The following is a 23,951-nucleotide window of genomic DNA, read 5'->3' on the forward strand; positions in this document are numbered from 1 at the left end:
GAGTGAAAGAAAAACAACATACAGATGATAATTCACACAATATAATACCACGAAAGCGTACAGCACTAAACAATAACATTTATTTGGGCAGCATCATACTCAAACTCAGGCAGAAAGGCAGGGTCCGGCCAGGTTCACAGTCACAGGCTGTCAGTGCATCATACAGGTACATAATTCAGCATGGTTAGGCTATATATAGCTGTTTCTTTTTCTATTCTACTATTCTATTCTACTTCTGCTGTCTGCGTCTCCCTGGGTATTCCTAGACCAGATGGCAAACAGTAAAGAAATGCCACAATATACCAGGACTTAAGAAACGAGATGTCCAACAAAGGATTTGACAAACCCTGGCCAATTTTACGCAACAAGTAGACTCTGATGCAGCGGAGACAGGGTTGCCAGATTGGCTGGTTTTTGGTGGATTTAGAAGTTTTTAGATTGATTAGGTTGGAAATTCTCAATCCCATCTGGCAACCCTTAGCGGAGAGTCTACAGATATGTTTACAGATATCACACTGCTGTGCACACCACACTTTGTTAAAATAAATAAAGCTTGTACTATTCTACTTATAATACATTCTACTGATGTAGTGTAGTCTACCATTTGGTTTTAGTTATAGGCTATTGCTCTCACTTGTTTGTACCTTTTGCTAAGTCAAGCATTTAGAATGTAGAGTGCATATTGCGAAATTTCGCAACGTCAATAACGCATCGGCCTTTTTTTTTTTTTTACTCCGTTGCGAAAGGGCCCCCGCCGCCACCTTGCGGGGGGGCCCCGGGATTTTGCGCTACGCCTCTGATTGGGACTGTCTACATACTGGGACTGTCTACACACTGGGACTGTCTACATACTGGGACTGTCTACATACTGGGACTGTCTACATACTGGGACTGTCTACATACTGGGACTGTCTACACACTGGGACTGTCTACATACTGGGACTGTCTACATACTGGGACTGTCTACATACTGGGACTGTCTACATACTGGGACTGTCTACATACTGGGACTGTCTACATACTGGGACTGTCTACACACTGGGACTGTCTACACACTGGGACTGTCTACACACTGGGACTGTCTACATACTGGGACTGTCTACACACTGGGACTGTCTACATACTGGGACTGTCTACATACTGGGACTGTCTACACACTGGGACTGTCTACACACTGGGACTGTCTACATACTGGGACTGTCTACACACTGGGACTGTCTACATACTGGGACTGTCTACATACTGGGACTGTCTACATACTGGGACTGTCTACATACTGGGACTGTCTACACACTGGGACTGTCTACACACTGGGACTGTCTACATACTGGGACTGTCTACATACTGGGACTGTCTACATACTGGGACTGTCTACATACTGGGACTGTCTACACACTGGGACTGTCTACATACTGGGACTGTCCACTTGGTAGGTAACTAAGATGATGAAGAAAGGGCCCATGGGTGCAGTAGGATGGGTGGTGTGTATGTGTGTGTGTGTGTGTGTGTGTGTGTGTGTGTGTGTATGTGTGTGTGTGTGTGTGTGTGTGTGAGTGTGTGTGTGTGTGTGTGTGTGTGTGTGTGTGTGCCTGCGTGCATATGTGTGTGTGTGTGTGTGCATGTGCGGGCAGGCATATGTGAGTGTGTGTGGCGTACCATAGCGGTACTCTAAGGTGATTTTGGCAGTGCACTCTCTGGTGGAGCCCAGGGTAGGTTGGGTTACCAAGCTTGGCAGAGTTGGCAGCGTTGGGTACACTTGCTGCTAGATCCCTCATCTCCTGTCAGCACTGTACCATGATGAACGGCCATATCAGGACGGAGGGATGGGGCGCTCCAGTCAGACATAACAAATGTTGTTATACTTCAGGACTAGTGTGATATTATTCCCCTAGATACTGATTTAAAGGACAGTGTTGTGTTGTGTTGATTAAACTAACGGTTAAGTTCGGGATCTTGGGAGTCAGTGATTAGAGACGCTCCCTCATGAGACATGCTCCAAATGGATTACCGTAGAGACCAATCTAGGAAGTGAATGCTTTATTCATGCTAACACATCCTAAACACACAGAAATACAGACCTTTGTAGTACTTCTTGATTTGATTTATTATGACTGGAGTTCAATCAGACTTCAATAAAAGTTCAACTCCAAGTGCACTGTGGATGTCCCCAGAGGAGCTTCTACGTACATTAGATACGCAAACATATCTCCATAAATCATAATCATCATGCTTTCATTGGAACTTCAGTAATCCGCTAGTGTTGGAGAAAAAATGTCTCCCTCAGACATCCCCTGCACTATCAGCAGCCTGAGAGAGAGGAGAGATTGCCAAGCTTAAATTTATCACCAGATTAGATTAGGTTTCACAACTCCTCTTGAATCTTTCAGTACGGACAGTGGGTCTCAAAGCAACAGAAGCAGTCCAACTGATGAAGAGGCTCTCTCGTTGATAAACACTCTAGAACACATGGGAGAATGCGTCCGAGTTCTATGGGAGACAAAACTAGAGGTGAAAACAGCTGATGGGTGAGCAATATGAGATGGGTGCTCAATATACCAGCCACCATGGGGTGAGGAGATGAAAAAGGAGAGGAAGGGAGAGGAGAGGAGAGGAGAAGGTAGAGGACTGAGAGAGGAGAGGGGTGGATGAATGAGAGAGGAGAGGGGTAGAGGAGTGGAGCGGGGGAGAGAAGGGAGAGAGGAGTAAGAGAGGAGAGGAGAGGAGAGGAGAGGGGGGGTTGAGAAGTGAAAGAGGGAGAGGAGGGATAGAGGAGGTCTCCAGAGGAGTGTCAGTGATGATGAGGAGAAGAGGAAACCCGATCACTCAACCACGAGGAGCGTGCGCCGCTTGGGGCGACAGGAGAGACGTGACAGACGGCGTCAAAATATGCCTCTCTCACACCCCAGCAGTCAAAATAGTCTGTAAGAGCATCCACTGTCCTCCAGCCCTCTCAGTCCACACATGGAACTGCTCCTGCCCTGACTGGCTACTACTGATCCTGGCTGGAGGAGGAGGAGGAGGAGGAGGAGGAGGAGGAGGAGGAGGAGGGGGAGGAGGAGGAGGAGGAGGAGGAGGGGGAGGAGTAGGAGGAGGAGGAGGAGGGGGAGGAGGAGGAGGAGGAGGAGGAGGGGGAGGAGTAGGAGGAGGAGGAGGAGGAGGAGGGGGAGGAGGAGGAGGAGGAGGAGGAGGAGAAGGAGGAGGAGGGAGACTAGCAAAGTAGTGAACACAGACATGGTGTACTACTAGTCTTATAGATTACCGAAACTAGTCATAGAGAAATGACAGTAGGTCTACCATAAGGGCAACTTGTAAACTTCCGCCTTGTCTTCACAGTGATTCAATAAGAAAAATATACAAATTATAAATACATAATTTATATATATATATATATGTATATGTTTAGCAGTATTTTACACAATAGTAGTCCTTCATAGGCCTTTCCTCTCCTGAAGCGTTCGGAAGCTAACGTAGCGTAAGCATGGATTAGATTTGCTGGGCAGATAGAAGGGCCTGTCCTTTATTACAGAGCCAAGGCCTGAGCTCATAACCCATCTGATCCTCATCACAGGCCCTATTGACTTTCACCACAGCGCCTCAAATTCAAACGGCTGCTGCTGGCCAATGAGTGAATATCTGATAACGGAAAACCAGTCCCATCTGAGAGCACGGAAAGCAGACAGGGCAGGGATAGACACCGCCTGGGAGGCTCCTGAAGACTTTCATTTTGTGTCTTCAGTGGTTTATTTAGATTACATTTACAGTTATGAATATAATGCTCTTATAGAATGTGTCGCTTATTGTACAGTCAGCATATGGCCCCATGAAGGGATTGAGGTCACTGAGTTCATTGTTAAATTTAAAGAGGCATCGCATGCTCTGAGTCTACAATTAGCTGATTCCTCCTGAAGTATAGTAGTAAGCAGATTCCAGTATGATTGGATACTTTACAGAGCTTTGCTGCGCAATGAGATTGAAAGACCGAGAACCTGTTCCGAGGGGAACTGAGAAGCGACGCTTGGCACAAAGACAAAGGAAGACGGCGACTTAATCCTCAGAATAAATATTTAACAAGGTCACTAATTACAGCAGTGGCTGTGACCTAACATAAAACAGGAGGAGATTGTAGCCTTCTGACACGCAATTCACATGCATGTGCGCACATACACATGCGCACACACACGCAGACACACACAAACAGTATTATTATCATAGAAAGTAAACAGTTACAAGAACTATACACAGGTATACAGCATGAGTGTACTAGAGGGAAGTATCTCTAGGAGACATGGAGACATGGGGAAAGCAGAAAGGTTGATTGATATTTGATTGCTTCCAGGTCTGTAAAGGTCTAGGCCTGGCTTCATTTTAAAGCTTCTACATAAAGTTGAAGCACAGAAATGATTGACCACAGAGAAGCAAAGATACAGTTGGCTTTTATACAACTTCCTTCACTGAGGAAATATAATCGGAATCTACAAGGATTCTAAAGTATGCCAACATAGGCAATCCATATTTTACCCTGACCTGACGTAGTTTACTGCACTCCAACAATACAGCTGCTCGAGAGCCTGAGCACTGAACATGATAGATGATAGAAAGTCAACACACTTTACACAGATTTATATACCAGACATCCATGTTCATCCCTATACATAGGAGGCCTGAAAAAGAGAATAAGAACAATCTCCACATAAGTAAGTACTACATTGTGACCAATTATCAGGGGTGCACATAACTGGTGCGCCAGTGCGCATGCGTCGCCAAAATGCATGCTGCGCGGCAGATCAGCGGCATGAACGCGCTCTTGCGCACCAACAGCTGGAAGCGCTGGGAGAGGAATTTACTTCCTCAAAATCCAACTGCTGACTGCTGCATCACTGCAAGCCCCACTAAGTAACTATTTGCCGTCCCCTCAGCCGAAGGCCCGACGAGTAATCCATCACAACAGTCGACCGACGACGACCACGGCGACTCCCCTCACGAAAACATTCGGAAAGTATCGTAACTCGTACTTTCATTCCGCGTATCGCGTATCGCACGGTTATCACGGTTATCACGCCGCACGTGAAAATTCAGTCCCGAACGACTCGTCGCTAAAAGGAAAAACAACACCAAGGGACTTCACGTTTCTTTTCTCTGAAGCTTTCAAACGTTCAGACGTTTGTTTTACAGCTTCATTATCGCACCTAGACCCCTGACCCAGGATATGGTTGGGAATTCTATTAGAAAAAAAAGACTTTGTTGCACAATCAAAATAATGAGCTATTTAAAGTGATAGCCTACAACATCCTCTACCATGGTTGAAATTGAGGACAGTATTAACAGCAGTCAAGAGAGCAGTGATGATGATGATTAAGCTTGTAGCATAAATAAATGCTTAGGCTGTAACTTTTTGTTGAAAAGTTGATTTCAGTGTTTACAGAACAGAGCAGTGCTTAAAGAGATGTCAGTTGATTTCATTGTGTTTAAAGAACAGACATTCAGTTAGTGCTTAAAGAGATGTCCGTTTATTTCAGTGTGTTTAAAGAACAGACATTCAGTTAGTGCTTAAAGAGATGTCAGTTGATTTCATTGTGTTTAAAGGAGTCTGACAGACGTTCATGCTTAAAGAGCAGTCATTTGATTTTGCATTTGTTTCTTTTGTTTTGCACACAATCATTTGTTCGTTCATCTTTATTAATGAACAAATGTCGTTTTGCTAATATAATAAGCTATCCATGTATCCCTTTTTCATCCATCCTGTGGGACGGGTCGTGACTCGCGAGCTCGGGGAGCACCAAGCAGCATCCCTAGGTGCTCCTCTGAGCACTGGCCCCAAAAAGTTATGTGCACCCCTGCCAATTATCATATGCACAAAAATATTATTCACTAAAACATTATCAGTACTAAAGCTAATTCGTAATGAATAGGTCACTAATACGCAATTAACATCACTTAACTTATCTATGGGATTCATTTAGCTTCAGGAAAAAATCTGTCAATCCTTATCATTTAAAAAAAAAAAATGTTTTCAAGTTCAGACGAATATAGCCTTGGAGAGGCCTTAGATTTGCATACTCTGTAGTACACCGTGTTCCACTCCACCCAATAGAACTCACTTAGTTAGCGACTATCACACACACATATACATATATATATATATATATATATATATATATATATATATATATATATATCACACATAGACTATCACACACACATATATATATATATATATATATATATATATATATCTATCACACACACACATATATATATATATATATATATATATATATATATATATATATATATATATATATATCACACACATACTGTATATACTGTATATATATATATATATATATCACACACACATATATATATATATATATATATATATATATATATATATATATATATATCACATATCAGTCATCTTCTCCTGATCCAGCCAACACCAGACACCTGATCCATTGTTTTTGTTTGCTGTCTTTTTTTTCCCATGTATGAACCCTTCTCTCCTCTCCCCCATGTGCCTCTATGGCCTACCACACAGTCCCCCTAGTGGTGATGAGGAAGATTGCACTCCTCTGTTCTTATTGTGCAAACTATGGACTGCACTTATATAGCGCCTTTATCCAAAGCGCTTTACAACGGCCTCTCATTCACACATTCACACACACATTCACACACCAATGGCGGCAAGCTACCATGCAAGGCGCCGGCCCGCTCACTGGGAGCAATTTGGGGTTCAGTGTCTTGCCCAAGGACACTTCGACATGTGGCCAGCCGGGGCTCGAACCGCCGATCTGCCAACCTTGCGATCATTAGACGGTGGCTCTACCTCCTGCACCACAGCCGCCCCTAGAAAACTAGAAACAACATTATACTCTGATATACAGTGTTGTATTGTTTTGGTCTGAGTGGTTCTATTTCTGTTCTCTCAAACATGAGAGAGTACCAAATGAATCCAGATGAACATTCGATCCAGTGACTGAGGACGACAAATCATTAAAGCTGTGCTGTAATTGATCTTATTAAATAAGCATTCAGGGTACTCTGACCTGCTCACCTCTGTCAGACAGGAGAGCAACAGGTCACTATTATGATGACTACCCCACCATGAACTCAAGCTCAAAGTACACTGAGGTTAGGTCAGCATTCCTCTCAGTTGCTAAGACTGTGTGCCATGGGAAAGGTGCCCCCCCTTTCCTCTAAGGTGCCCCCCCTTTCCTCTAAGGTGCTCCTCCCTTTCCTCTAAGGTGCTCCTCCCTTTCCTCTAAGGTGCTCCTCCCTTTCCTCTAAGGTGCTCCTCCCTTTCCTCTAAGGTGCTCCTCCTTTCCTCTAAGGTGCTCCTCCCTTTCCTCTAAGGTGCTCCTCCCTTTCCTCTAAGGTGTCCCTCCCTTTCCTCTAAGGTGCTCCTCCCTTTCCTCTAAGGTGTCCCTCCCTCCTTTCCTCTAAGGTGCTCCTCCCTTTCCTCTAAGGTGTCCCTTCCTTTCCTCTAAGGTGCTCCTCCCTTTCCTCTAAGGTGCTCCTCCCTTTCCTCTAAGGTGTCCCTCCCTTTCCTCTAAGGTGCTCCTCCCTTTCCTCTAAGGTGTCCCTCCCTTTCCTCTAAGGTGCTCCTCCCTTTCCTCTAAGGTGCTCCTCCTTTCCTCTAAGGTGCTCCTCCTTTCCTCTAAGGTGCTCCTCCCTTTCCTCTAAGGGGCTCCTCCCTTTCCTCTAAGGGGCTCCTCCCTTTCCTCTAAGGCACATGTGTCAAAGTCAAGGCCCGCGGGCCAGATCAGGCCCGTGAATGAGTTCTCTCTTGATATTTAATTACTATTAAAACCGGCCCGCAGTATTCTGTGCCCGCAGCACCATAATACTACAAGTCCCAAGATGCACTGCGAGTGCATTGGCGCGTACCGAGTGCCCGCGAGCGAGCGCGACCACGCGTCTTCTCTTCACTTCAGTACTAGTCATGAGCAGCAGCAGCACAGTGACAGTGGAGGCCTAAACATCGCCGTCAATTTTCATCTCCCTCTCCCCCAAAATGGCAAAAAGAAAGGTAGACGCTGAAAACAGGGGGTTTCAAGACAGGTGGGAGGCAAAAAGTAAGAAAAGAAGTAAAAGGAAAGCCTATGTGTCTTGTGTGTGGAGACAGCGTGTCTGTTATGAAAGAATATAACTTAAGAAGGCACTATTAAACATCAACGAAACACACAGACGCACAGAAAGACAAATACAAGAATATGAACACAGAACAAAGGCTTACAGAAGGTATAAGAGTTGTATGTACACTGCGCATGAGAGTAGTTCAGTATTTTAGTCGCACTGGTGCTATTGAATGTATTTCCAAGTCGCACAGAAATATTCACTCGCAAATGCGACCAAAACAGTCGCAATGTCGAGCCCTGCCTTTTGCTCTAATGAAACTCCGAGTATGTCAGCAAGTTTGCACTTACTTTTCTAATTTTATTATAAAAGACAGTCATTGGTGAGGATCAGAGCAGCACACTGATTTGTTTTTAATGCATGCTGTTTCATTTTTGCATTTATCTTGCCATTGAGCTTTGAAGGAAATGTTGATTTTGCTGTTTACCTGTTAAAAAAAAGAAGGCAAAAAAAAATATGTTTTCAATTTATTACTGAAAGAGCCTTGAGAAAATATTGCAACTGATTTTATTTATGTTTTAATTAGGCTAATTTAATTATGAATGTTAAGTGCAATATAGGCTGTGTTATTGGTATTGGTTCAATATGTGCAATAATTGCGAGTTTTAATAAACATTGAACCAGCCCGGCCCTCCACTTGTACCATTTTTTTTATTTTGGCCCCCTGTGTATTTGACTTTGACACGACTGCTCTAAGGTGTCCCTCCCTCCTTTCCTCTAAGGTGCTCCCCACTTTCCTCTGTGACTAAACCCACATCCTCCTTCATCTCAGAGTGATGCCTTTAACCCTCTAATTAACACCTGTAACCTGTGTGATGGATATGATGCTGCTCTTTTGCTAAGACTAATGTGCTTCGACGCGTGTGTGCGTGTGTGTGTGTGCGTGTGTGTGTGTGTGTGTGTGTGTACATGCGAGGCAGGGGATGAGTAGGATCGAGAGAGTTCAGGGCTCAGGGGGTGTGACAGAGCGACAGAAGACTGTGTCAGTACAACTCTGTTATGAAGCTTATGATTGTTTCGATGACTGTGATATTTTACTGACAATTTGTATTATGAGCTTCAGAATCAGTGTAATGATCACCTGCATCTCAACAGTATACTGTACCTGTCCTCCCCTCTCCACCAGCCACTCCATGCCACAGGTAAAGCTCTGCACTGCCCAACCACATGACATCTTTAAAATAATAGCTAATTCAGCTGTTGAGACTGGTCAATTAATACCGTGAGGGAGGATCCACTTCGACACACAAGGGATAGAGTGGTTGGGGGTGAGGGTGTGTTAGGGGCAGTAGGCCTTCATGTATTACCCTTGTATGCCCCCTGTACTTTGCAGGTAGAGTCTCTGTTAATAGTAAAGAATTGACAGGTGGGAGTGATATGCTTTTAAAAGCCAGGTCCAACTTAGGCGCCCTTTTATCCAGCTGCTCTGTTTTGACAACAGTGCCATGGAGGCCGCTCACCGCAAAATGGTTTCCGGTCTTTTTCTGAAGTGCCCTATAAATATTTGAGTGCTCAGTGGATGAGGGAGCAACATGGGGATTAGAGAGAGAATCAAGCCAGACAGACAGAACACAAATATGATAGATGTTGCGGGGATGTACTGGCCTGTTGTTTGAATGCTGCAGACCAAAAGAGTTGGTTAAGAATGTAATGACTTAACCAAGAGAGAGGAACATTATCTGGTCATCTTCTAGATGACAGCCGCTATCCCGCTCTAAAGTATTCCAGATTGTTGGACAGATTCTCCTGGCGTGACACAATGTAATTCACTACTCAAATCCAGAGCATAAAAATAGTCAAGTCCTAGAAAGGAGACAACTCAGGTGTGAGAGCACATGAGTAGAGGAGTAGGAGAGAGAAAGAGAAAGAGAGAGAGAGAGAAATAGAAAGAGAGAAACACCATAAGAAGTAGTTGTAAGAGAGAGAAGTGTTGACCAATGTGAGAATATGGAACAATTGCAGTCGCAGCTACAGTACTGTGCAATAATTCAATACCTTTTCAATTCAAGCATTTTTTGAGAGATAGCATGGTACTGACTGAGCCAGAAGAAGTGTTATTCATGAAGCCTTCAGTGAAAGGTCACAGTCCTTCTAGGACTGCTGAGTGTTAAAGTGGCCGTATCTGTCACAAAACGCTAACAGGGTACTGGAGGATAACAAGATGAACAGAGTGTTTTGAACATGAGGGTATAAGTAACAGTGCTTGTCATGCACGTTGTGTAACATGCATATGCTGTAGGTCCATCATCAACACCCTAACTAGAGTATGACGTACAAATAGTTTGAAACAATCACACTTGCACGCACGCAAATAAGACACACCACATGACACTACCACATGACAGGGGTCGTACGGGTCTCCACTACTACATGACAGGGGTACGGGTCTCCACTACTACATGACAGGGGTACGGGTCTCCACTACTACATGACAGGGGTACGGGTCTCCACTACTACATGACAGGGGTACGGGTCTCCACTACTACATGACAGGGGTACGGGTCTCCACTACTACATGACAGGGGTACGGGTCTCCACTACTACATGACAGGGGGGTCTTACCTGTGAAGAAGCTCTTGACTCTGAGGTAGGACACACTGAGGCGGAGCACGGAGAGTTTATCCAGCTTGGAGATGATGTCTGGGGAGAAGGGCAGCAGGCTGGCCAGCCGGTCCAGCTCAGCGTTCAGACGGTCCCGGTGCCTCTTGGAAGGGTTTGTCTTCTCAGTCACCGCCGCCGGTTTCCTGACGGACACAATACACGCAGTTTAGTACCTGATCATGTTAGAACTCAATACACACAGTTTAGTATCTGATTATGTTAGAACTCAATACACGCAGTTTAGTACCTGATCATGTTAGAACTCAATACATACAGTTTAGTATCTGATCATGTTAGAACTCAATACACGCAGTTTAGTACCTGATCATGTTAGAACTCAATACACACAGTTTAGTACCTGATAATGTTAGAACTCAAAAACTATGCTTGGGATTTTCAAGTGTTTCTCAGTTCCTGATATCGTGGCAGTGTTGAAGCAGGTTTACTTAAATAAAAGAAACACTCTTGTGTCGTTAACCTCACTGAACAAAGATAAACATGAGAGACGAGGTAGGGTGATGTAGGGTTTAAGGTCTACAAGGGTGTGTAGTGGTATGGTGTGTAGGTATACTGCAGTGTGTACCAATTTCTAGAAGTCGAATAGGCAAATATCATCAGCTTCTTAAAATAATGGCTTATGTCATTTTTTAGGAAAATTATGTTTTTGCCTAAATATCATATATTCTATATTTGGTTCAGTTTATTCTGTTTTTCTCAAAACTTGAAAATATGACTTAAGCCATTATTTTAAGAAGGTGATGATATGCTACAGTGTAGACACACAGGGCGTCAGCCCTGGCAGAACAACTAGCTCTGATCAATCCTTCTCAAAGATATAACATAGAGTTGTAATCACTCTCCTTCAACCTTCACTGGCACAGCTGACACATACACAGAGCACACAGTTTTCACAGATCCAGTAAGGCAGGCTAAAGGCAACACCCATGCCTGTCTGCTGACTCAAATCTTGTGCTGACTGCTCTCTCCCTGGTGCCGCTGCAGGCATCTCTCTATGGCTGCAACAGGTGCCCAGCCCTGCTGAATCTGCTCCCTGCATCTGTCCTGGTCACACAGACGCTGTGCCAGCTGAATTATTGAATTAAGGAATATCAGTGGTTGATATTTTCCACTAAATTCTACAGAAACTGCAGCTTTGTTCAATCAAACCTGTGAAGTCCAACCTCCTCTGCTGAAGTGCATAATTGCACATGGATCCGTTTAGTTTTCAATGATTATGTTTATTTTCTCAGAGACAAACACTTGGATCCAAGTGTATATGTACCCTGCTAAAGTAATCTCAACATTATTGTGGAATGCATATTCACAGCAGAAATATAATATTATGAATACAAATCTAAAATCTACAAAATCTGTCAATATCCACTATGAAATGTTAAACTAATATGAATTATAACCATGAAGCCTGATTATTGATGTCATTGAGTAAATAGATATCCCATTCCATGAACAATAGTGAAAACAAAACCATTTGTAAGACATTTATGCACTTTAAATTACACATTTTGACAGTAATGTGTGTTTGTTTGGCTAGTAATATATTTAAAACAACACCAACATGGAATATATCTACCAAAGATGTTAAGTACACAATATGTTATCATTTGCAGTAGTCTTTTTTTGCAGCCTGAGAACGTTTCCCCAAACGTCAGAAGTTAGAGAGAGATGTCAATAAAATAGTAAAATAACTTGACTTTGGTAGAATGCGTTATTGTGTTATTGCATATATGCGTTATATTGATTTTTGTGAAGAAAATAGAATGATTCTTAACTGTTTCTGGACAGGCTTCCTCCTCTTCCTGCCAGCATACATGCAGTCTCCCGGAGGGATCATGGCCTGGCGCTCCGTGCAGGGGACAGGTGCGCTGCAGCAGAGATGAGCGTCCATGTGATCAGAGTATCATTATAGTAAACACATCCTAGTCCATAGTGTAACTCATAGAAAAAGGCTATTGTTAGGCTATTTAGTGATGCTATGACGAATGCTATGTCAGAGTACGGGAATATGATTCATGCAATAACCCACTATCAATCAACAAAAGTATACGTATAAAGGATAAAAGATATGCCATAAACAATTTCAAATTCAAATTCAATATTTTGTTTACATCGGTGACTCAAATGTCCTAGTCAAAAGGCAAAGCCCTGCATCTCGCTCTAGTAACTACCCACATCAAATACAGTAATACATTGTATAATACAACTTTTAATATCATTTACAAAAATGATTTAACTAGAAAAATTAGATAACAAAATCAAAACACTTACCAAGATGCAGTGGGAATATTACTTAATTCCAGTATAGAGCTAGTTGTGACATTCAATTGAATGGAGATATTATAAGAAATATGTATGCACTCTAAATGGACAACAGTTATTCCTCAGGAACGAACCAAAGCTCTGAAGTGATGTTTCCATCAGTTTGCAATGCTCGAGGCAGATGTGGTTGGTGTTTTATAGTTGAGTCGCCTTCACTTCCTCAGGTGGCGGGTTCCTCTGAATGACATGTCGGCTCTTCGCACGCAACTCTCTGCCTCACAAACAGACTGCGCGCGCACACACATCGCTCTCTTTCTCAACACACACACACACACACACACACACACACACACACACACACACACACACACACACACACACACACACACACACACACACACACACACACACACACACACACACACACACACACACACACACACACACACACACACGTATTTGGGAGCAGAGCAAGGGGAGGGATCACACGCGAGGCACCACACTACAGTGTGTAGTATCTCCTATGTAGCCGAACTTTGCTGGGAGTCTCAACTGGTTTGACGTCCGAAATGGAAAGGATATTTTGAGGAAGCAGATCTGTTTAGGAAAAACCTATTGCCACCAAATATGCTTGGGGACTTCAATGGAGTTGATTGGGATTCGTGAAATCTTGTCTCAAGCTGGATATTATATCTCTCTCCCAGGTCAATGTGTGTTTGGATATTTTTTTTAAACATATTTGCTAATTACGGATATGAAAGAGAGTTTGCCCATAGACTGTTTGGACCCTAGTCTGAGTTCTGACGCATGTCGGCTGGTTGTTGTCTGGTGTGTTTCTGTTCTAAACAAGTGCGAATGTTTCGCTGCGGTCGGTGGTAGACGCGGATAAGATCTCACTGTATAAGATAAGATATCACTGTATAAGATAAGATATCACTGCATAAGATAAGATATCACTGTATAAGATAAGATATCACTGTATAAGATAATATATCACTGTATAAGATAAGATATCACTGTATAAGATAAGATATCACCGTTTATACAACAGTTAGTTCCGACCAAGTAATTTGATTGGACAAGAGGCATTCCATGAGTGCTGATATACAGTATAACAGCACTGGGACTTTCAACTATATGTATCACTCCGAAATGACCGTTAATATCAAAGTAGCTAGCCTGCAAATGTTTGTGTTCAGGTTACTAGGCAACAGTCCAGTTGCGGAACTATTTTTTTGTTGACGGAGCCAAAATAAATGATTAAATAAACAAACAAATCATAATCTGTTGTCACTTATTACTGTTAACTAATACATTGCGCTGTAGAACTGTTGTATAAAAGCAATATCACACTCGAGGGAGTGTGTTATACTGAATATCAGCACGGCTGTGATTGTCTTCATACTCGGCCTGCGGCCTCGTACCTACGACCGAATCACAGCCGTGCTGATATTCAGTATAACACACTCCCTCTAGTGTGATATTGCTTAAATAAGATAAGATATCACTGTATAAGATAAGATATCACTGCATAAGATAAGATATCACTGTATAAGATAAGATATCACTGTATAAGATCACTGTAGGGGAGGAAGGGGTTGGTCGTCACACGGGTTGGTTGTCACACTCATCATATTTCGGCCACTAGGTGGCGCTGTCGCGAAATATTGGTACTGAAATGTTCACAATTGAGATCAGGATTCAGCTACATGGCTTCTCTGGATATAAGACACTTCAACTTGAGGCGAGAGGACGTTTTGTGTTTTTCATGTCAAATTGTAAATATTCAGCACTTCATTATTTTTCCTCTATGCTTTTACACAATGGGTTTATAACAAAACAATTATTACCATTAAAAAGTATAAAGGGAAAGCTATAGATTAGATTGTTTCTAGCTAGCTAGCTAGTTGTTCAATGGTTGTTAGCCCTGTTGCTAGCAAGAAATTCCAGTTGGGGTTGGTCGTCACATTCTATTTGGGGTTGCTTGTCACATGTGTTATAGGCCTAAAGATAAAAAAAAAATGTTTTATTGTTGGTGTTATGTTAAGATGTGTTAATATGTGTTAAGTTGATGTTAAGTGATGTATTTCACTGAAATTAAACTTTTAAATTCAGTTCTGAAAATGTTCATCTTTAAAAAATAAAATAAAAAATCCATTAAAATAACATAGGGACAACCAACCCCATAGTGTGTGACAACCAACCCCACAATGGGGATGGTTGTCACAAGTGCACAACACGTATTTGACGGTCCACATCTTCTGAACAGAATAATCTTAAGGAGAGTAAGGGCACTCCATTACTACCTGACACTTCAGACAGTAAAAAGTGTGACGACCAACCCCGTCCTCCCCTATAAGATAAGATATCACTGTATAAGATAAGATATCACTGTATAAGATAAGATATCACTGTATAAGATAAGATATCACTGTATAAGATAAGATATCACTGTATAAGATGAGATATCACTGTATATATATAAGATATCACTGTATATATATATAAGATATCACTGTATAAGATAAGATATCACTGTAGGCCTATAAGATAAGATATCACTGTATAAGATAAGATATCACTGTATAAGATAAGATATCACTGTATAAGATAAGATCTCACTGTAGCCATAATGGATAGAGCGTCCTTCTGAACTAGAGCAAATCCAACCCGTCGAGTTCATTTGGCGGTCGTCTAGTCATTTTCTCGCTACCAGATGCTGGTAAAGGTTAATCTTTGGGGTGTATACCCTTATTAACATAAACGGATGAGATGATTTGCTCCCACAAGCCTTGACGAACAGCTTTTGCTTGATACTGGACAAAAAGTCGGTCTGTTGAAATGCCATTGGTGCTGAATAGTTACATATCAAATTATTATTTACAGTACGTTTGTATGTTCAAAAAGTACTGTCACGCCTATAAAATGTTTTATATTGTATTTTGATTCACGTAATTTGTATAGGTATTGTTGGCCACAGATTAGTCAATGTTTAAACTGACAGTGAAAACCTTAATTAAAATGTGACGTCATCTTGTACTGCGTTTGACTGTTTTGTGTCTTCCCCACATGAACTGAGGATGTTTTCGACTTCAATTTCAAATTTAGAAAATAAAGCACATAATTTGCAATGGGAATAGACTACACTGAAATGATGTTATATACAGTAGTAAGTATCTCCAATTAATAGTTTTAGTGGATGTCATGTCATCTCTCTCTCTCACGCACGCACGCACGCACACACAGACACCAACATTTAGTGAGTTGAGCAACTGAAAAAGGACATTTTTGTGGGTATCACACTGAGATCAAACCCTGTAGTAAGACTGATTTCCCCTCCAAAAAGAAATCCTGCTCAGAGTAAAATGCACTTAGACCCCATAGAAACAGATAGAGGAAACTTATCAACAGAGTGCATGAATGAACACGTGTGTCTCATCAATGGAATTTAACATGATCGTTTGGAGGAGCGTGAGTGCCTGCTTCTCTTCCAGAATCTCTCCTAAAGAAGCCTCCTCTTCTCTCCTAAAGAACCCTCCTCTTCCTCTTCGCTGGGGGAGCTCATGGGTGCTGTCGGCCTGGAGGCAGTGGGCTGATGGTGTGGTACAGTACACTGAAAAAGATGGAATCAAACAGGATGTAGAACTGTGGTAGTGGTGTGTTGTGTGTGTGTGTGTGTGTGTGTGTGTGTGTGTGTGTGTGTGTGTGTGTGTGGAAGGGGGTTTGGATGAGAGAGTGGGCTTAGAGAGGGGGGCTTGAACTGTAATTGACTGTACTATCCATACCTCAATCAGCTCACCCCACTAATACATAATGTGCTTGACTGTAGTTCATAGGCCTGCATGTTTGATCACTTTGTGGACGAGAGGCGATAGTCCTCCTCATTCAATAGAGATAAGAAGAGCCAAAATGCGATCCTGGTCTTCTCCCTGACGGAGACGTCCCAGGCTCGACGTTTGCTCCAGGGTGGCTTCCAGATGTGACCACTGGGAGGTGATGGTGAGATGGTGAGAGCTCATATCCTTTATCTGGAGAATGAGATCATATGGGGAAGGAAGTAGCACAGCTGTACACATGTGGGGTATGTGGGGTAGAGCAGCCAGCTAACCGGGAAATGACCCATTCACAGATCTAAAAGATGTGATAATTGATGCATTAACAATGGTTGTTTTATGGACCCTGTGAACTGCTATGATTACTTATAGTAAGTCTTATGATGGATTATGGATGAACAGAAGGGTAATGCAGAGATAATGCGTTATCCCCAAAATGTTTTTAAAAGGTTCACATTAACTGTGATGCCACACGTTCTTGCACATATGAATAATACATTTAAAAAAAGGCTTTATGATTTGTTTTCTTGACCCAATAATGTCAACACACACATATCTGTACTGTGAGGCCGAAGACCATGACGATGGATAAATTGATATCTCCTGCTCACTGATGGCCAGATGGCCTGTGCCATGCACTTCCCTGGTGACTGGTGACATGTCCATGACAGCTGGAGCCGAAAGGCTTCACAACACAGTCAGTTGCTGCTACTAAAGCAGCTTTACTATCAGTGTAAACCCCACCCTGTCCCCATCCACAGCCTCTTCCAGATTAGCCTCAGTTTTAGCATCAGTAAGCTCTCGCTGTTGTAGCAGAAGCATGCCTTCGCACACAACCTGGTTAGTGAGTGCTTAGTGTACTGTAGGGTTCAATACAAGGGCATTAAGTATATTATCATACTGCCTACTGGCCCATTTTGAACCAGCTCTCAACTTCAATAGTGAACGTTTCATTGATTAAGCCCTGTCACCTTTCGGAATGGACTTTATTTGTCATTGCTACAGTACAGGTACCAAACAACGAAATTTAGGATCAGCCGTCAGTTTAAACAGAGATTTCCTCTGTGTGTGTGTGTGTGTGTGTGTGTGTGTGTGTGTGTGTGTGTGTGTGTGTGTGTGTGTGTGTGTGTGTGCGCTATGCACACTTGCATTTACGTTAATCTGCTGACACAACCCAATGTGTTGTCTGCTCTCAGAAGTGGGGAAAAAACCGTCAGATCATATATAAACGGGTTATTTTGATAAACCGGATACATTTTGTGAATATATATGGTTACTTTCTCGCCTGAAAACATATTAAAACTTCATAAAATGACATATTAGGATGCTTAGTCCAGGGCTCAAATTGCGTTTGCAACTTTATGAGAAATGATCTGCTGATCAGACCTCCGTTTCTTTCTTTATATAAACGGGTTATTTTGATAAACCGGATACATTTTGTGAATATATATGGTTACTTTCTCGCCTGAAAACATATTAAAACTTCATAAAATGACATATTAACACTTGTAGAGGCAAATTACAGCTTTTCGCTAATGGGCTGTCAAAACGGAGGTTTCAAAAACACTAGACTGACGCGTCACAGTCGCCAGCTGGTCGTGACGCGTGCGCGTGCCCGCTGGTCGTGACGCGTTAGGCCGCACCCCCGGCAGCTTTTGGCAAGCGGCAGGGGAGTTACGCTCAAAGTGTCCCATCACCTATGCATGTCCACGCTCAGTCTATGGAGATGGATGAAGTGTCTGTTGTTCTACAGTCATATGACGATCTGTGGGAGGTCGGAGCAAGAACGCGTGCTGTAGCAGTCTTGCACCATTTGCCTCAGTTAGTCCCAGGTGGTCAGGACTCACTTCCTGCTTACAGTGTGAACAGCTCAGAGACAGAACTCTCTCTCGAGTCTTGTACTATGTGGAGAGACATCGGAGACCCTCCAGGAGAGAGAGAGATAAGGAATCAGTCACAGTCATGAGGTACCTGAAGCACTGGGAGAAACTTGTTGTGAGCAATGGGATACTCTACAGAGTCTCGAGGGATCAAGTCTATGTATATTTCACATCAGGATAATTTGTTTACAGAAAGAACACAAATTTCCCTCAAACATTACAAATAACAATTACAAACAACATGTGGAGCAACATACCTGCAGAGAAGACATATAGAAACACAATTCTTCTCTGGTCTGCAACTCTTGTGAATCTGCGCGTTCAAAATAACATACAATAAATGTTCTGTTTCACATCATCACAATACATCACAATACATGTAAAAACAAACAGCACAGTACTACACCAACATTTTCACCCTACATTACAAGATTCTCCATACAAACGAGGAGCATTTTACATGCGCACATACCCATTAAGATGGCAGCCATGTTCTGGTGCCACCGTAAGTACGGCAACAACAGATGGACAAAAGAACGCGCAGACTTGCAGTACACCCAAACTCCAAAGGGGGGCTCCAACAACAACCAGGGCTGCTCAAGCACGGCGAAACTCATCTACATTCACCACAACTAAACATACATTCCCAACTCTGTTACACCTACACATATTTCACAATATATTATTTTGCTGTGCTGTGGTAGAGAAGGCAAGAGACCATCTAGTGTTCACACATTCATGCCTCTCTTTTTAATTATCGTCTGTGAGTGGATAGTTCCTATTATATAAATTCTCATCTAGATCTGTCTCAAACTATGCCGTGTAGGGTCCTTGAATTTGAGGGAATTGAGTCTTGAAAGTCCTTGAAAAGTGCTTGAATTTGATGTTTCAGAATGTGTGGGAACCCTGAGAGAGGCTGAGGGGGCATTGGCAGAGGGGTCGAGGGTGGAAGGAGCCAGAGTAGTAGATCTGGAGATGAGACATCACACTGTTGACCTGTGTCTAAAAAAATAAATGTAAAAAAGTAAATCTGTTTTACATCTCTGTTGTCTCGATGGGTTATTAACACGGGCTTTGACTTTCACGTGTTTTTATCTGAGCGAGCAAATGGGACGAGAGGAGCATGATGAATATGAATGACTTTATTTATAGTGCATGTCATATTTTACAGAAAAAATCTTGATGTGAAAATAAGTCAAGAATAAATGGTAGGGCAGCAGGTAGAACACACATGTATGTTATACTAAATTAGATTTCACAAGGCCGAGCAACTGATGAGACAGTTAGTGTTTATTAGTGGGTGACTGTGGCTCAGGAGGTAGAGCCTGCTTCTAATGATTGCAAGGTTGGAGGTTCGATGGTTCGATCCCAGACTTTCCACGTGTCGAGGTGTCCTTGGGCAAGACACTGAACCCTAAATTGCTCCCAATGAGCGGGCCGGCGCCTCCATTAGTGTGTGTGAATGTGAGTGTGAATGGGTGAATGAGAGGCCATTGTAAAGCACTTTGGAATAAGGCGCTATGTAAGTGCTGTCCATTTATTAGAATGTATGTTATGTTTATGTTTATTAGAATAAGATGTCCACAGACATCTTGAAATCAATGAATGATTTTATGCTTTTTCTAAAATGTGTTTTTTTTTTCTCCCTTTCCTGACACCATGACAGCGGCACCAGAACATGGCTGCCATCTTAATGGATTCACAAGAGTTGCAGACCAGAGAAGAATTGTGTTGTATATGTCTTCTCTGCAGGCCAATAAAAAGAATTGATTGAAAGACGGTTGCCTGTTTGACCATCGTTACACTGGTGCCGTGACACGTCGATCTCAAGATCAGCTGAACGCCGATCTCCGTGGATGCTGCGTGGATGCCAGGTCTTAGTGTGATAGATCAAGTGTGGTCAGAGTATTATAGTAAATGGTCATTCAGTCTGAGGTCTGTGATTACATCAGTTAAAAAGTGCTTTGATTGTTTTGTTTTTATGTCCTGCTGTAACTTTATATTTTTTTAAACTTTTTTTTTTTTTTTCATTCAGTAATATTACACAACGCAAGTCTGTACCACTATGGCTCAGAGGCCAGGTTTTAATGATGAGATTTTTGCCAGTCCAGTGTTGCCTATGGGTAGGGGTGCATGGGGGGCATGTCAGAGCTTTTCTGACAGTGCTGTCATCGGTGGGTTGAATAGTAGGGAGGTGGGGTGTTCCCAGTTGTTTACTGACAGTGGTAGAGGCACAGGGTCAAGTCAGGACCCAGGTTGTGCTGCTGTCGGGCAGTTTACAGGGGAGGCTCCTCCCACATCCACACCCAGTGTTAATGACACTGAAGCTCTTCATCACCTTTCAGACATGATGGGTCAGCTAGGTGCTCAGATTGGCGAGTCCATTGTAACCAAGTTAATTTCAGCTGGTGTAGTTCACTCAAGTAGTATGAGCAGTGCACACCTCAACTGCACATCGCCTCCAGATCCTGTAACTGATCCTAATGTTGTTAGACAGGAGGTTCCGCGCGTTACTGTGAATGTAAAATCAGACAGGGAACCACCAATGTTCCGAGGTGATAGTTCTGATAAGTGTTCAGTCCAGGACTGGATTGACATGTCTAAAGCTTATCTGAGAAAGCAGAAATGTCCAATGCATGAACAGGCTGAGGAGATACTGGCAAGGCTGATGGGTAAGGCAAAGGATGTCGTGAGGGTTGGTTTGCGTAGCGATCAGACACTTGATGTGAAGCAGAACCCTGATCTCATCTATGATATCCTTCTCAAGTACTTCAGTGATGTGTCATCATGCCTCCCGTTGTCAGATTTCTATGCCACTCTACCCAGACCCAATGAGAACCCTGTAGACTACTGGTTGAGGATCAACAAAGCAGCTGATGTAGCTGGTGAGGGCCTTCGCAGACAAGGTAGGAGGATGGAGAACGTGGGTGAAGAGGTAGCACGGATGTTTGTCAGCCATTGCCCGGACTCTGGACTATCCCGTATTCTGGATTGCAAGGCTATTGAGGAGTGGAGCTCACGAGACATACAGTTGAAGATTGATAATTATCAGAGAGAGCTGAGAGCCTCTGGCAGGACCGGTAGTTCTGTGCCATTGAAGAGCCATGCCACCGCCCTCCACACTGTGCAGTCTCATCCAGAGCCTTCGATTCAGTCTGTGTCTGAGCAGTGTTCCACCCAGTACCCCCCTGCTCCTGCCCATAGTCCAGTGTACCACACACAGTGTCCGCCTTCTACCCTCATTCCTTCCCAGGACCATGCTTTAGGCCAGCTTCCGTGCCCCTCCTCCGCGACTGCTGTGGCCCAGAACACTCAGCAATCTGAAGACAGGATTCTTGCTCGCATTATGGAGAGGCTGGAGCAGATGATGGGGAAAGTGCAGCAGCGTGACAGTGCTCCTCGTGGCGGAAGATACCAGGGTGGCGCCCGTGAGAAGGCCTGCCGAGTCTGTGATGACAGTAGACACACTACCATCTCACACTGCATGTCAGAGAGGCTGTGCTTTGTCTGTTTAGCCCCAGGTCACACAAAAGTTGAGTGTTCCACCAGGTCGTCCCGAGCACCTCAGCCTCAGGGAAACTAGGTGGCCTGTATTCAGAGGGAGGAAGTATAGGTCGCCAAGTAAACTCCCATTGTGAGGACGAATCTAGTGCTGAGACAGTGTATATAGCTCTCAAAAGCTCAAGTGATAACTCTGAAGATATTGTTTATCAGAATACGCATACAATTGGTGGTAGTGACAGCCTTTTCTACACACCTGTGACAGTTGGTAATACAGTGACTCTGAATGCTATGCTAGACAGTGGGTCTATGGCTTGTACAATGAGTAAGACGGCAGAGGGAAAGCTTAGAGAGGTTGGAGTTGCTACAGAACATAACCAGTTCAGTTCAAATGTGGTGCTTGTTGGCTGTGGTGGTCGCCGTGTCAAGCCTGAGTCAGCTTTCAACGTGGAAATGGAGGTGTATGGCTGTAGGATTATGGTTCCCACTCTGGTAGTTGAAGGCCAGCATGATGAGTTGATACTAGGCACCAATGTTATTAAATATATCCTCCGGCAGTATAAGCAATGTGATGGCTACTGGAAGGCTGTGTCTACGCCGTGTCCTGCTGGCGATCCAGAATCTGAACAGTTTCTCTCGATGCTCGCTGGTCTGAACCGTTGGCGAGGTGACGTCATACCTGACAAGATAGGCACAGTCAGGTGCAACTCAGCCGTGTGTCTTGAGCCTGGTCGGGAGTACCTGATGTGGGGCAAGCTACCTAAGTCCACTATTGTGTCTCCTGGTAGCGCTGTGATGACAGAGCCCACATCGTGTCGCTCAGCTCCAAGAGGGGTTCTGGTGGCCAGAGTTGTTACTCCTTTGTGGGGAGACGGATGGGTTCCATTGAAGCTGATCAACTCGTCCGACAGGCCCGTCTTGGTAAGACGCAATGCTAAATTGGCCGACGTCTTCTCCTGCATTGCGCTCGAGGACATGGATGAGACCGGACCTGCTGAGGTCCCACTACTCAGTTGCTGTCAAGTAACCCCGTCCAGTGAAAATGCGGCCCGCACTGTTGATGAGGAACTGAAGTACATGGGATTGAGTGGGCTCGACATACACTCCTGTGACGTGTCTGAACAGTGTAGAAGCAAGATGGCTGACCTGGTTGTGCGCTACAAGGACATCTTCTCACGCCATCACCTGGATTGTGGAGAGGCAAAGGGCTTCATACATCGCATTCACCTCTCAGATCACAGGCCATTCCGGCTCCCATTCAGACGAGTGCCCCCCAGTCAGTATCAGAAGTTGCGCCAAGTACTGAGTGAGATGGAGGAGAAAGATATAATCAGGAAGTCAACCAGTGAATATGCATCTCCGTTGGTTCTTGTATGGAAAAAGAACGGAGATCTCCGTATCTGTACAGACTTTCGCTGGCTGAACAAGAGGACCCTGAAGGATGCTCACCCTCTCCCTCACCAGGCCGACTGCTTAGCTGCACTTGGAGGTAACTCCTTGTTTAGTACTATGGATCTAACCTCAGGGTTTTATAACATGCCACTACACGAGGATGACAGAAAGTACTCTGCCTTTACAACACCTATGGGCTTGTATGAGTATAATCGCCTCCCGCAGAGCTTCATGCGTATGATGACTAGCATTTTCGGAGACCAGAACTATCTGAGCTTACTGGTTTATCTGGATGATTTATTGGTGTATGCCCCTGATGAGAGGACAGCTC

The 23,951-nt window shown here is 43.6% G+C and overlaps 1 protein-coding gene across 1 annotated transcript in view; it reads right to left on the reverse strand.

Moving 5' to 3' along the window:
- The window catches only part of LOC308169792 (uncharacterized protein), a gene marked incomplete at both ends in the record, with an annotated part of 78,112 nt that extends 65,523 nt beyond the window's left edge, over positions 1-12,589 (reverse strand). Inside the window, 2 exons of the mRNA XM_080544539.1 lie at positions 10,699-10,880; positions 12,528-12,589. Coding sequence (XP_080400665.1) covers positions 10,699-10,880; positions 12,528-12,589 — 244 coding nt within the window. The remainder of the gene's footprint in view (positions 1-10,698; positions 10,881-12,527) is intronic.
- Between the last annotated feature and the right edge of the window lie 11,362 nt (positions 12,590-23,951).

Source organism: Nansenia antarctica, assembly GCF_963989245.1.
Source record: "Nansenia antarctica genome assembly, chromosome: 13".
NCBI classification, from domain to species: domain Eukaryota; kingdom Metazoa; phylum Chordata; class Actinopteri; order Argentiniformes; family Microstomatidae; genus Nansenia; species Nansenia antarctica.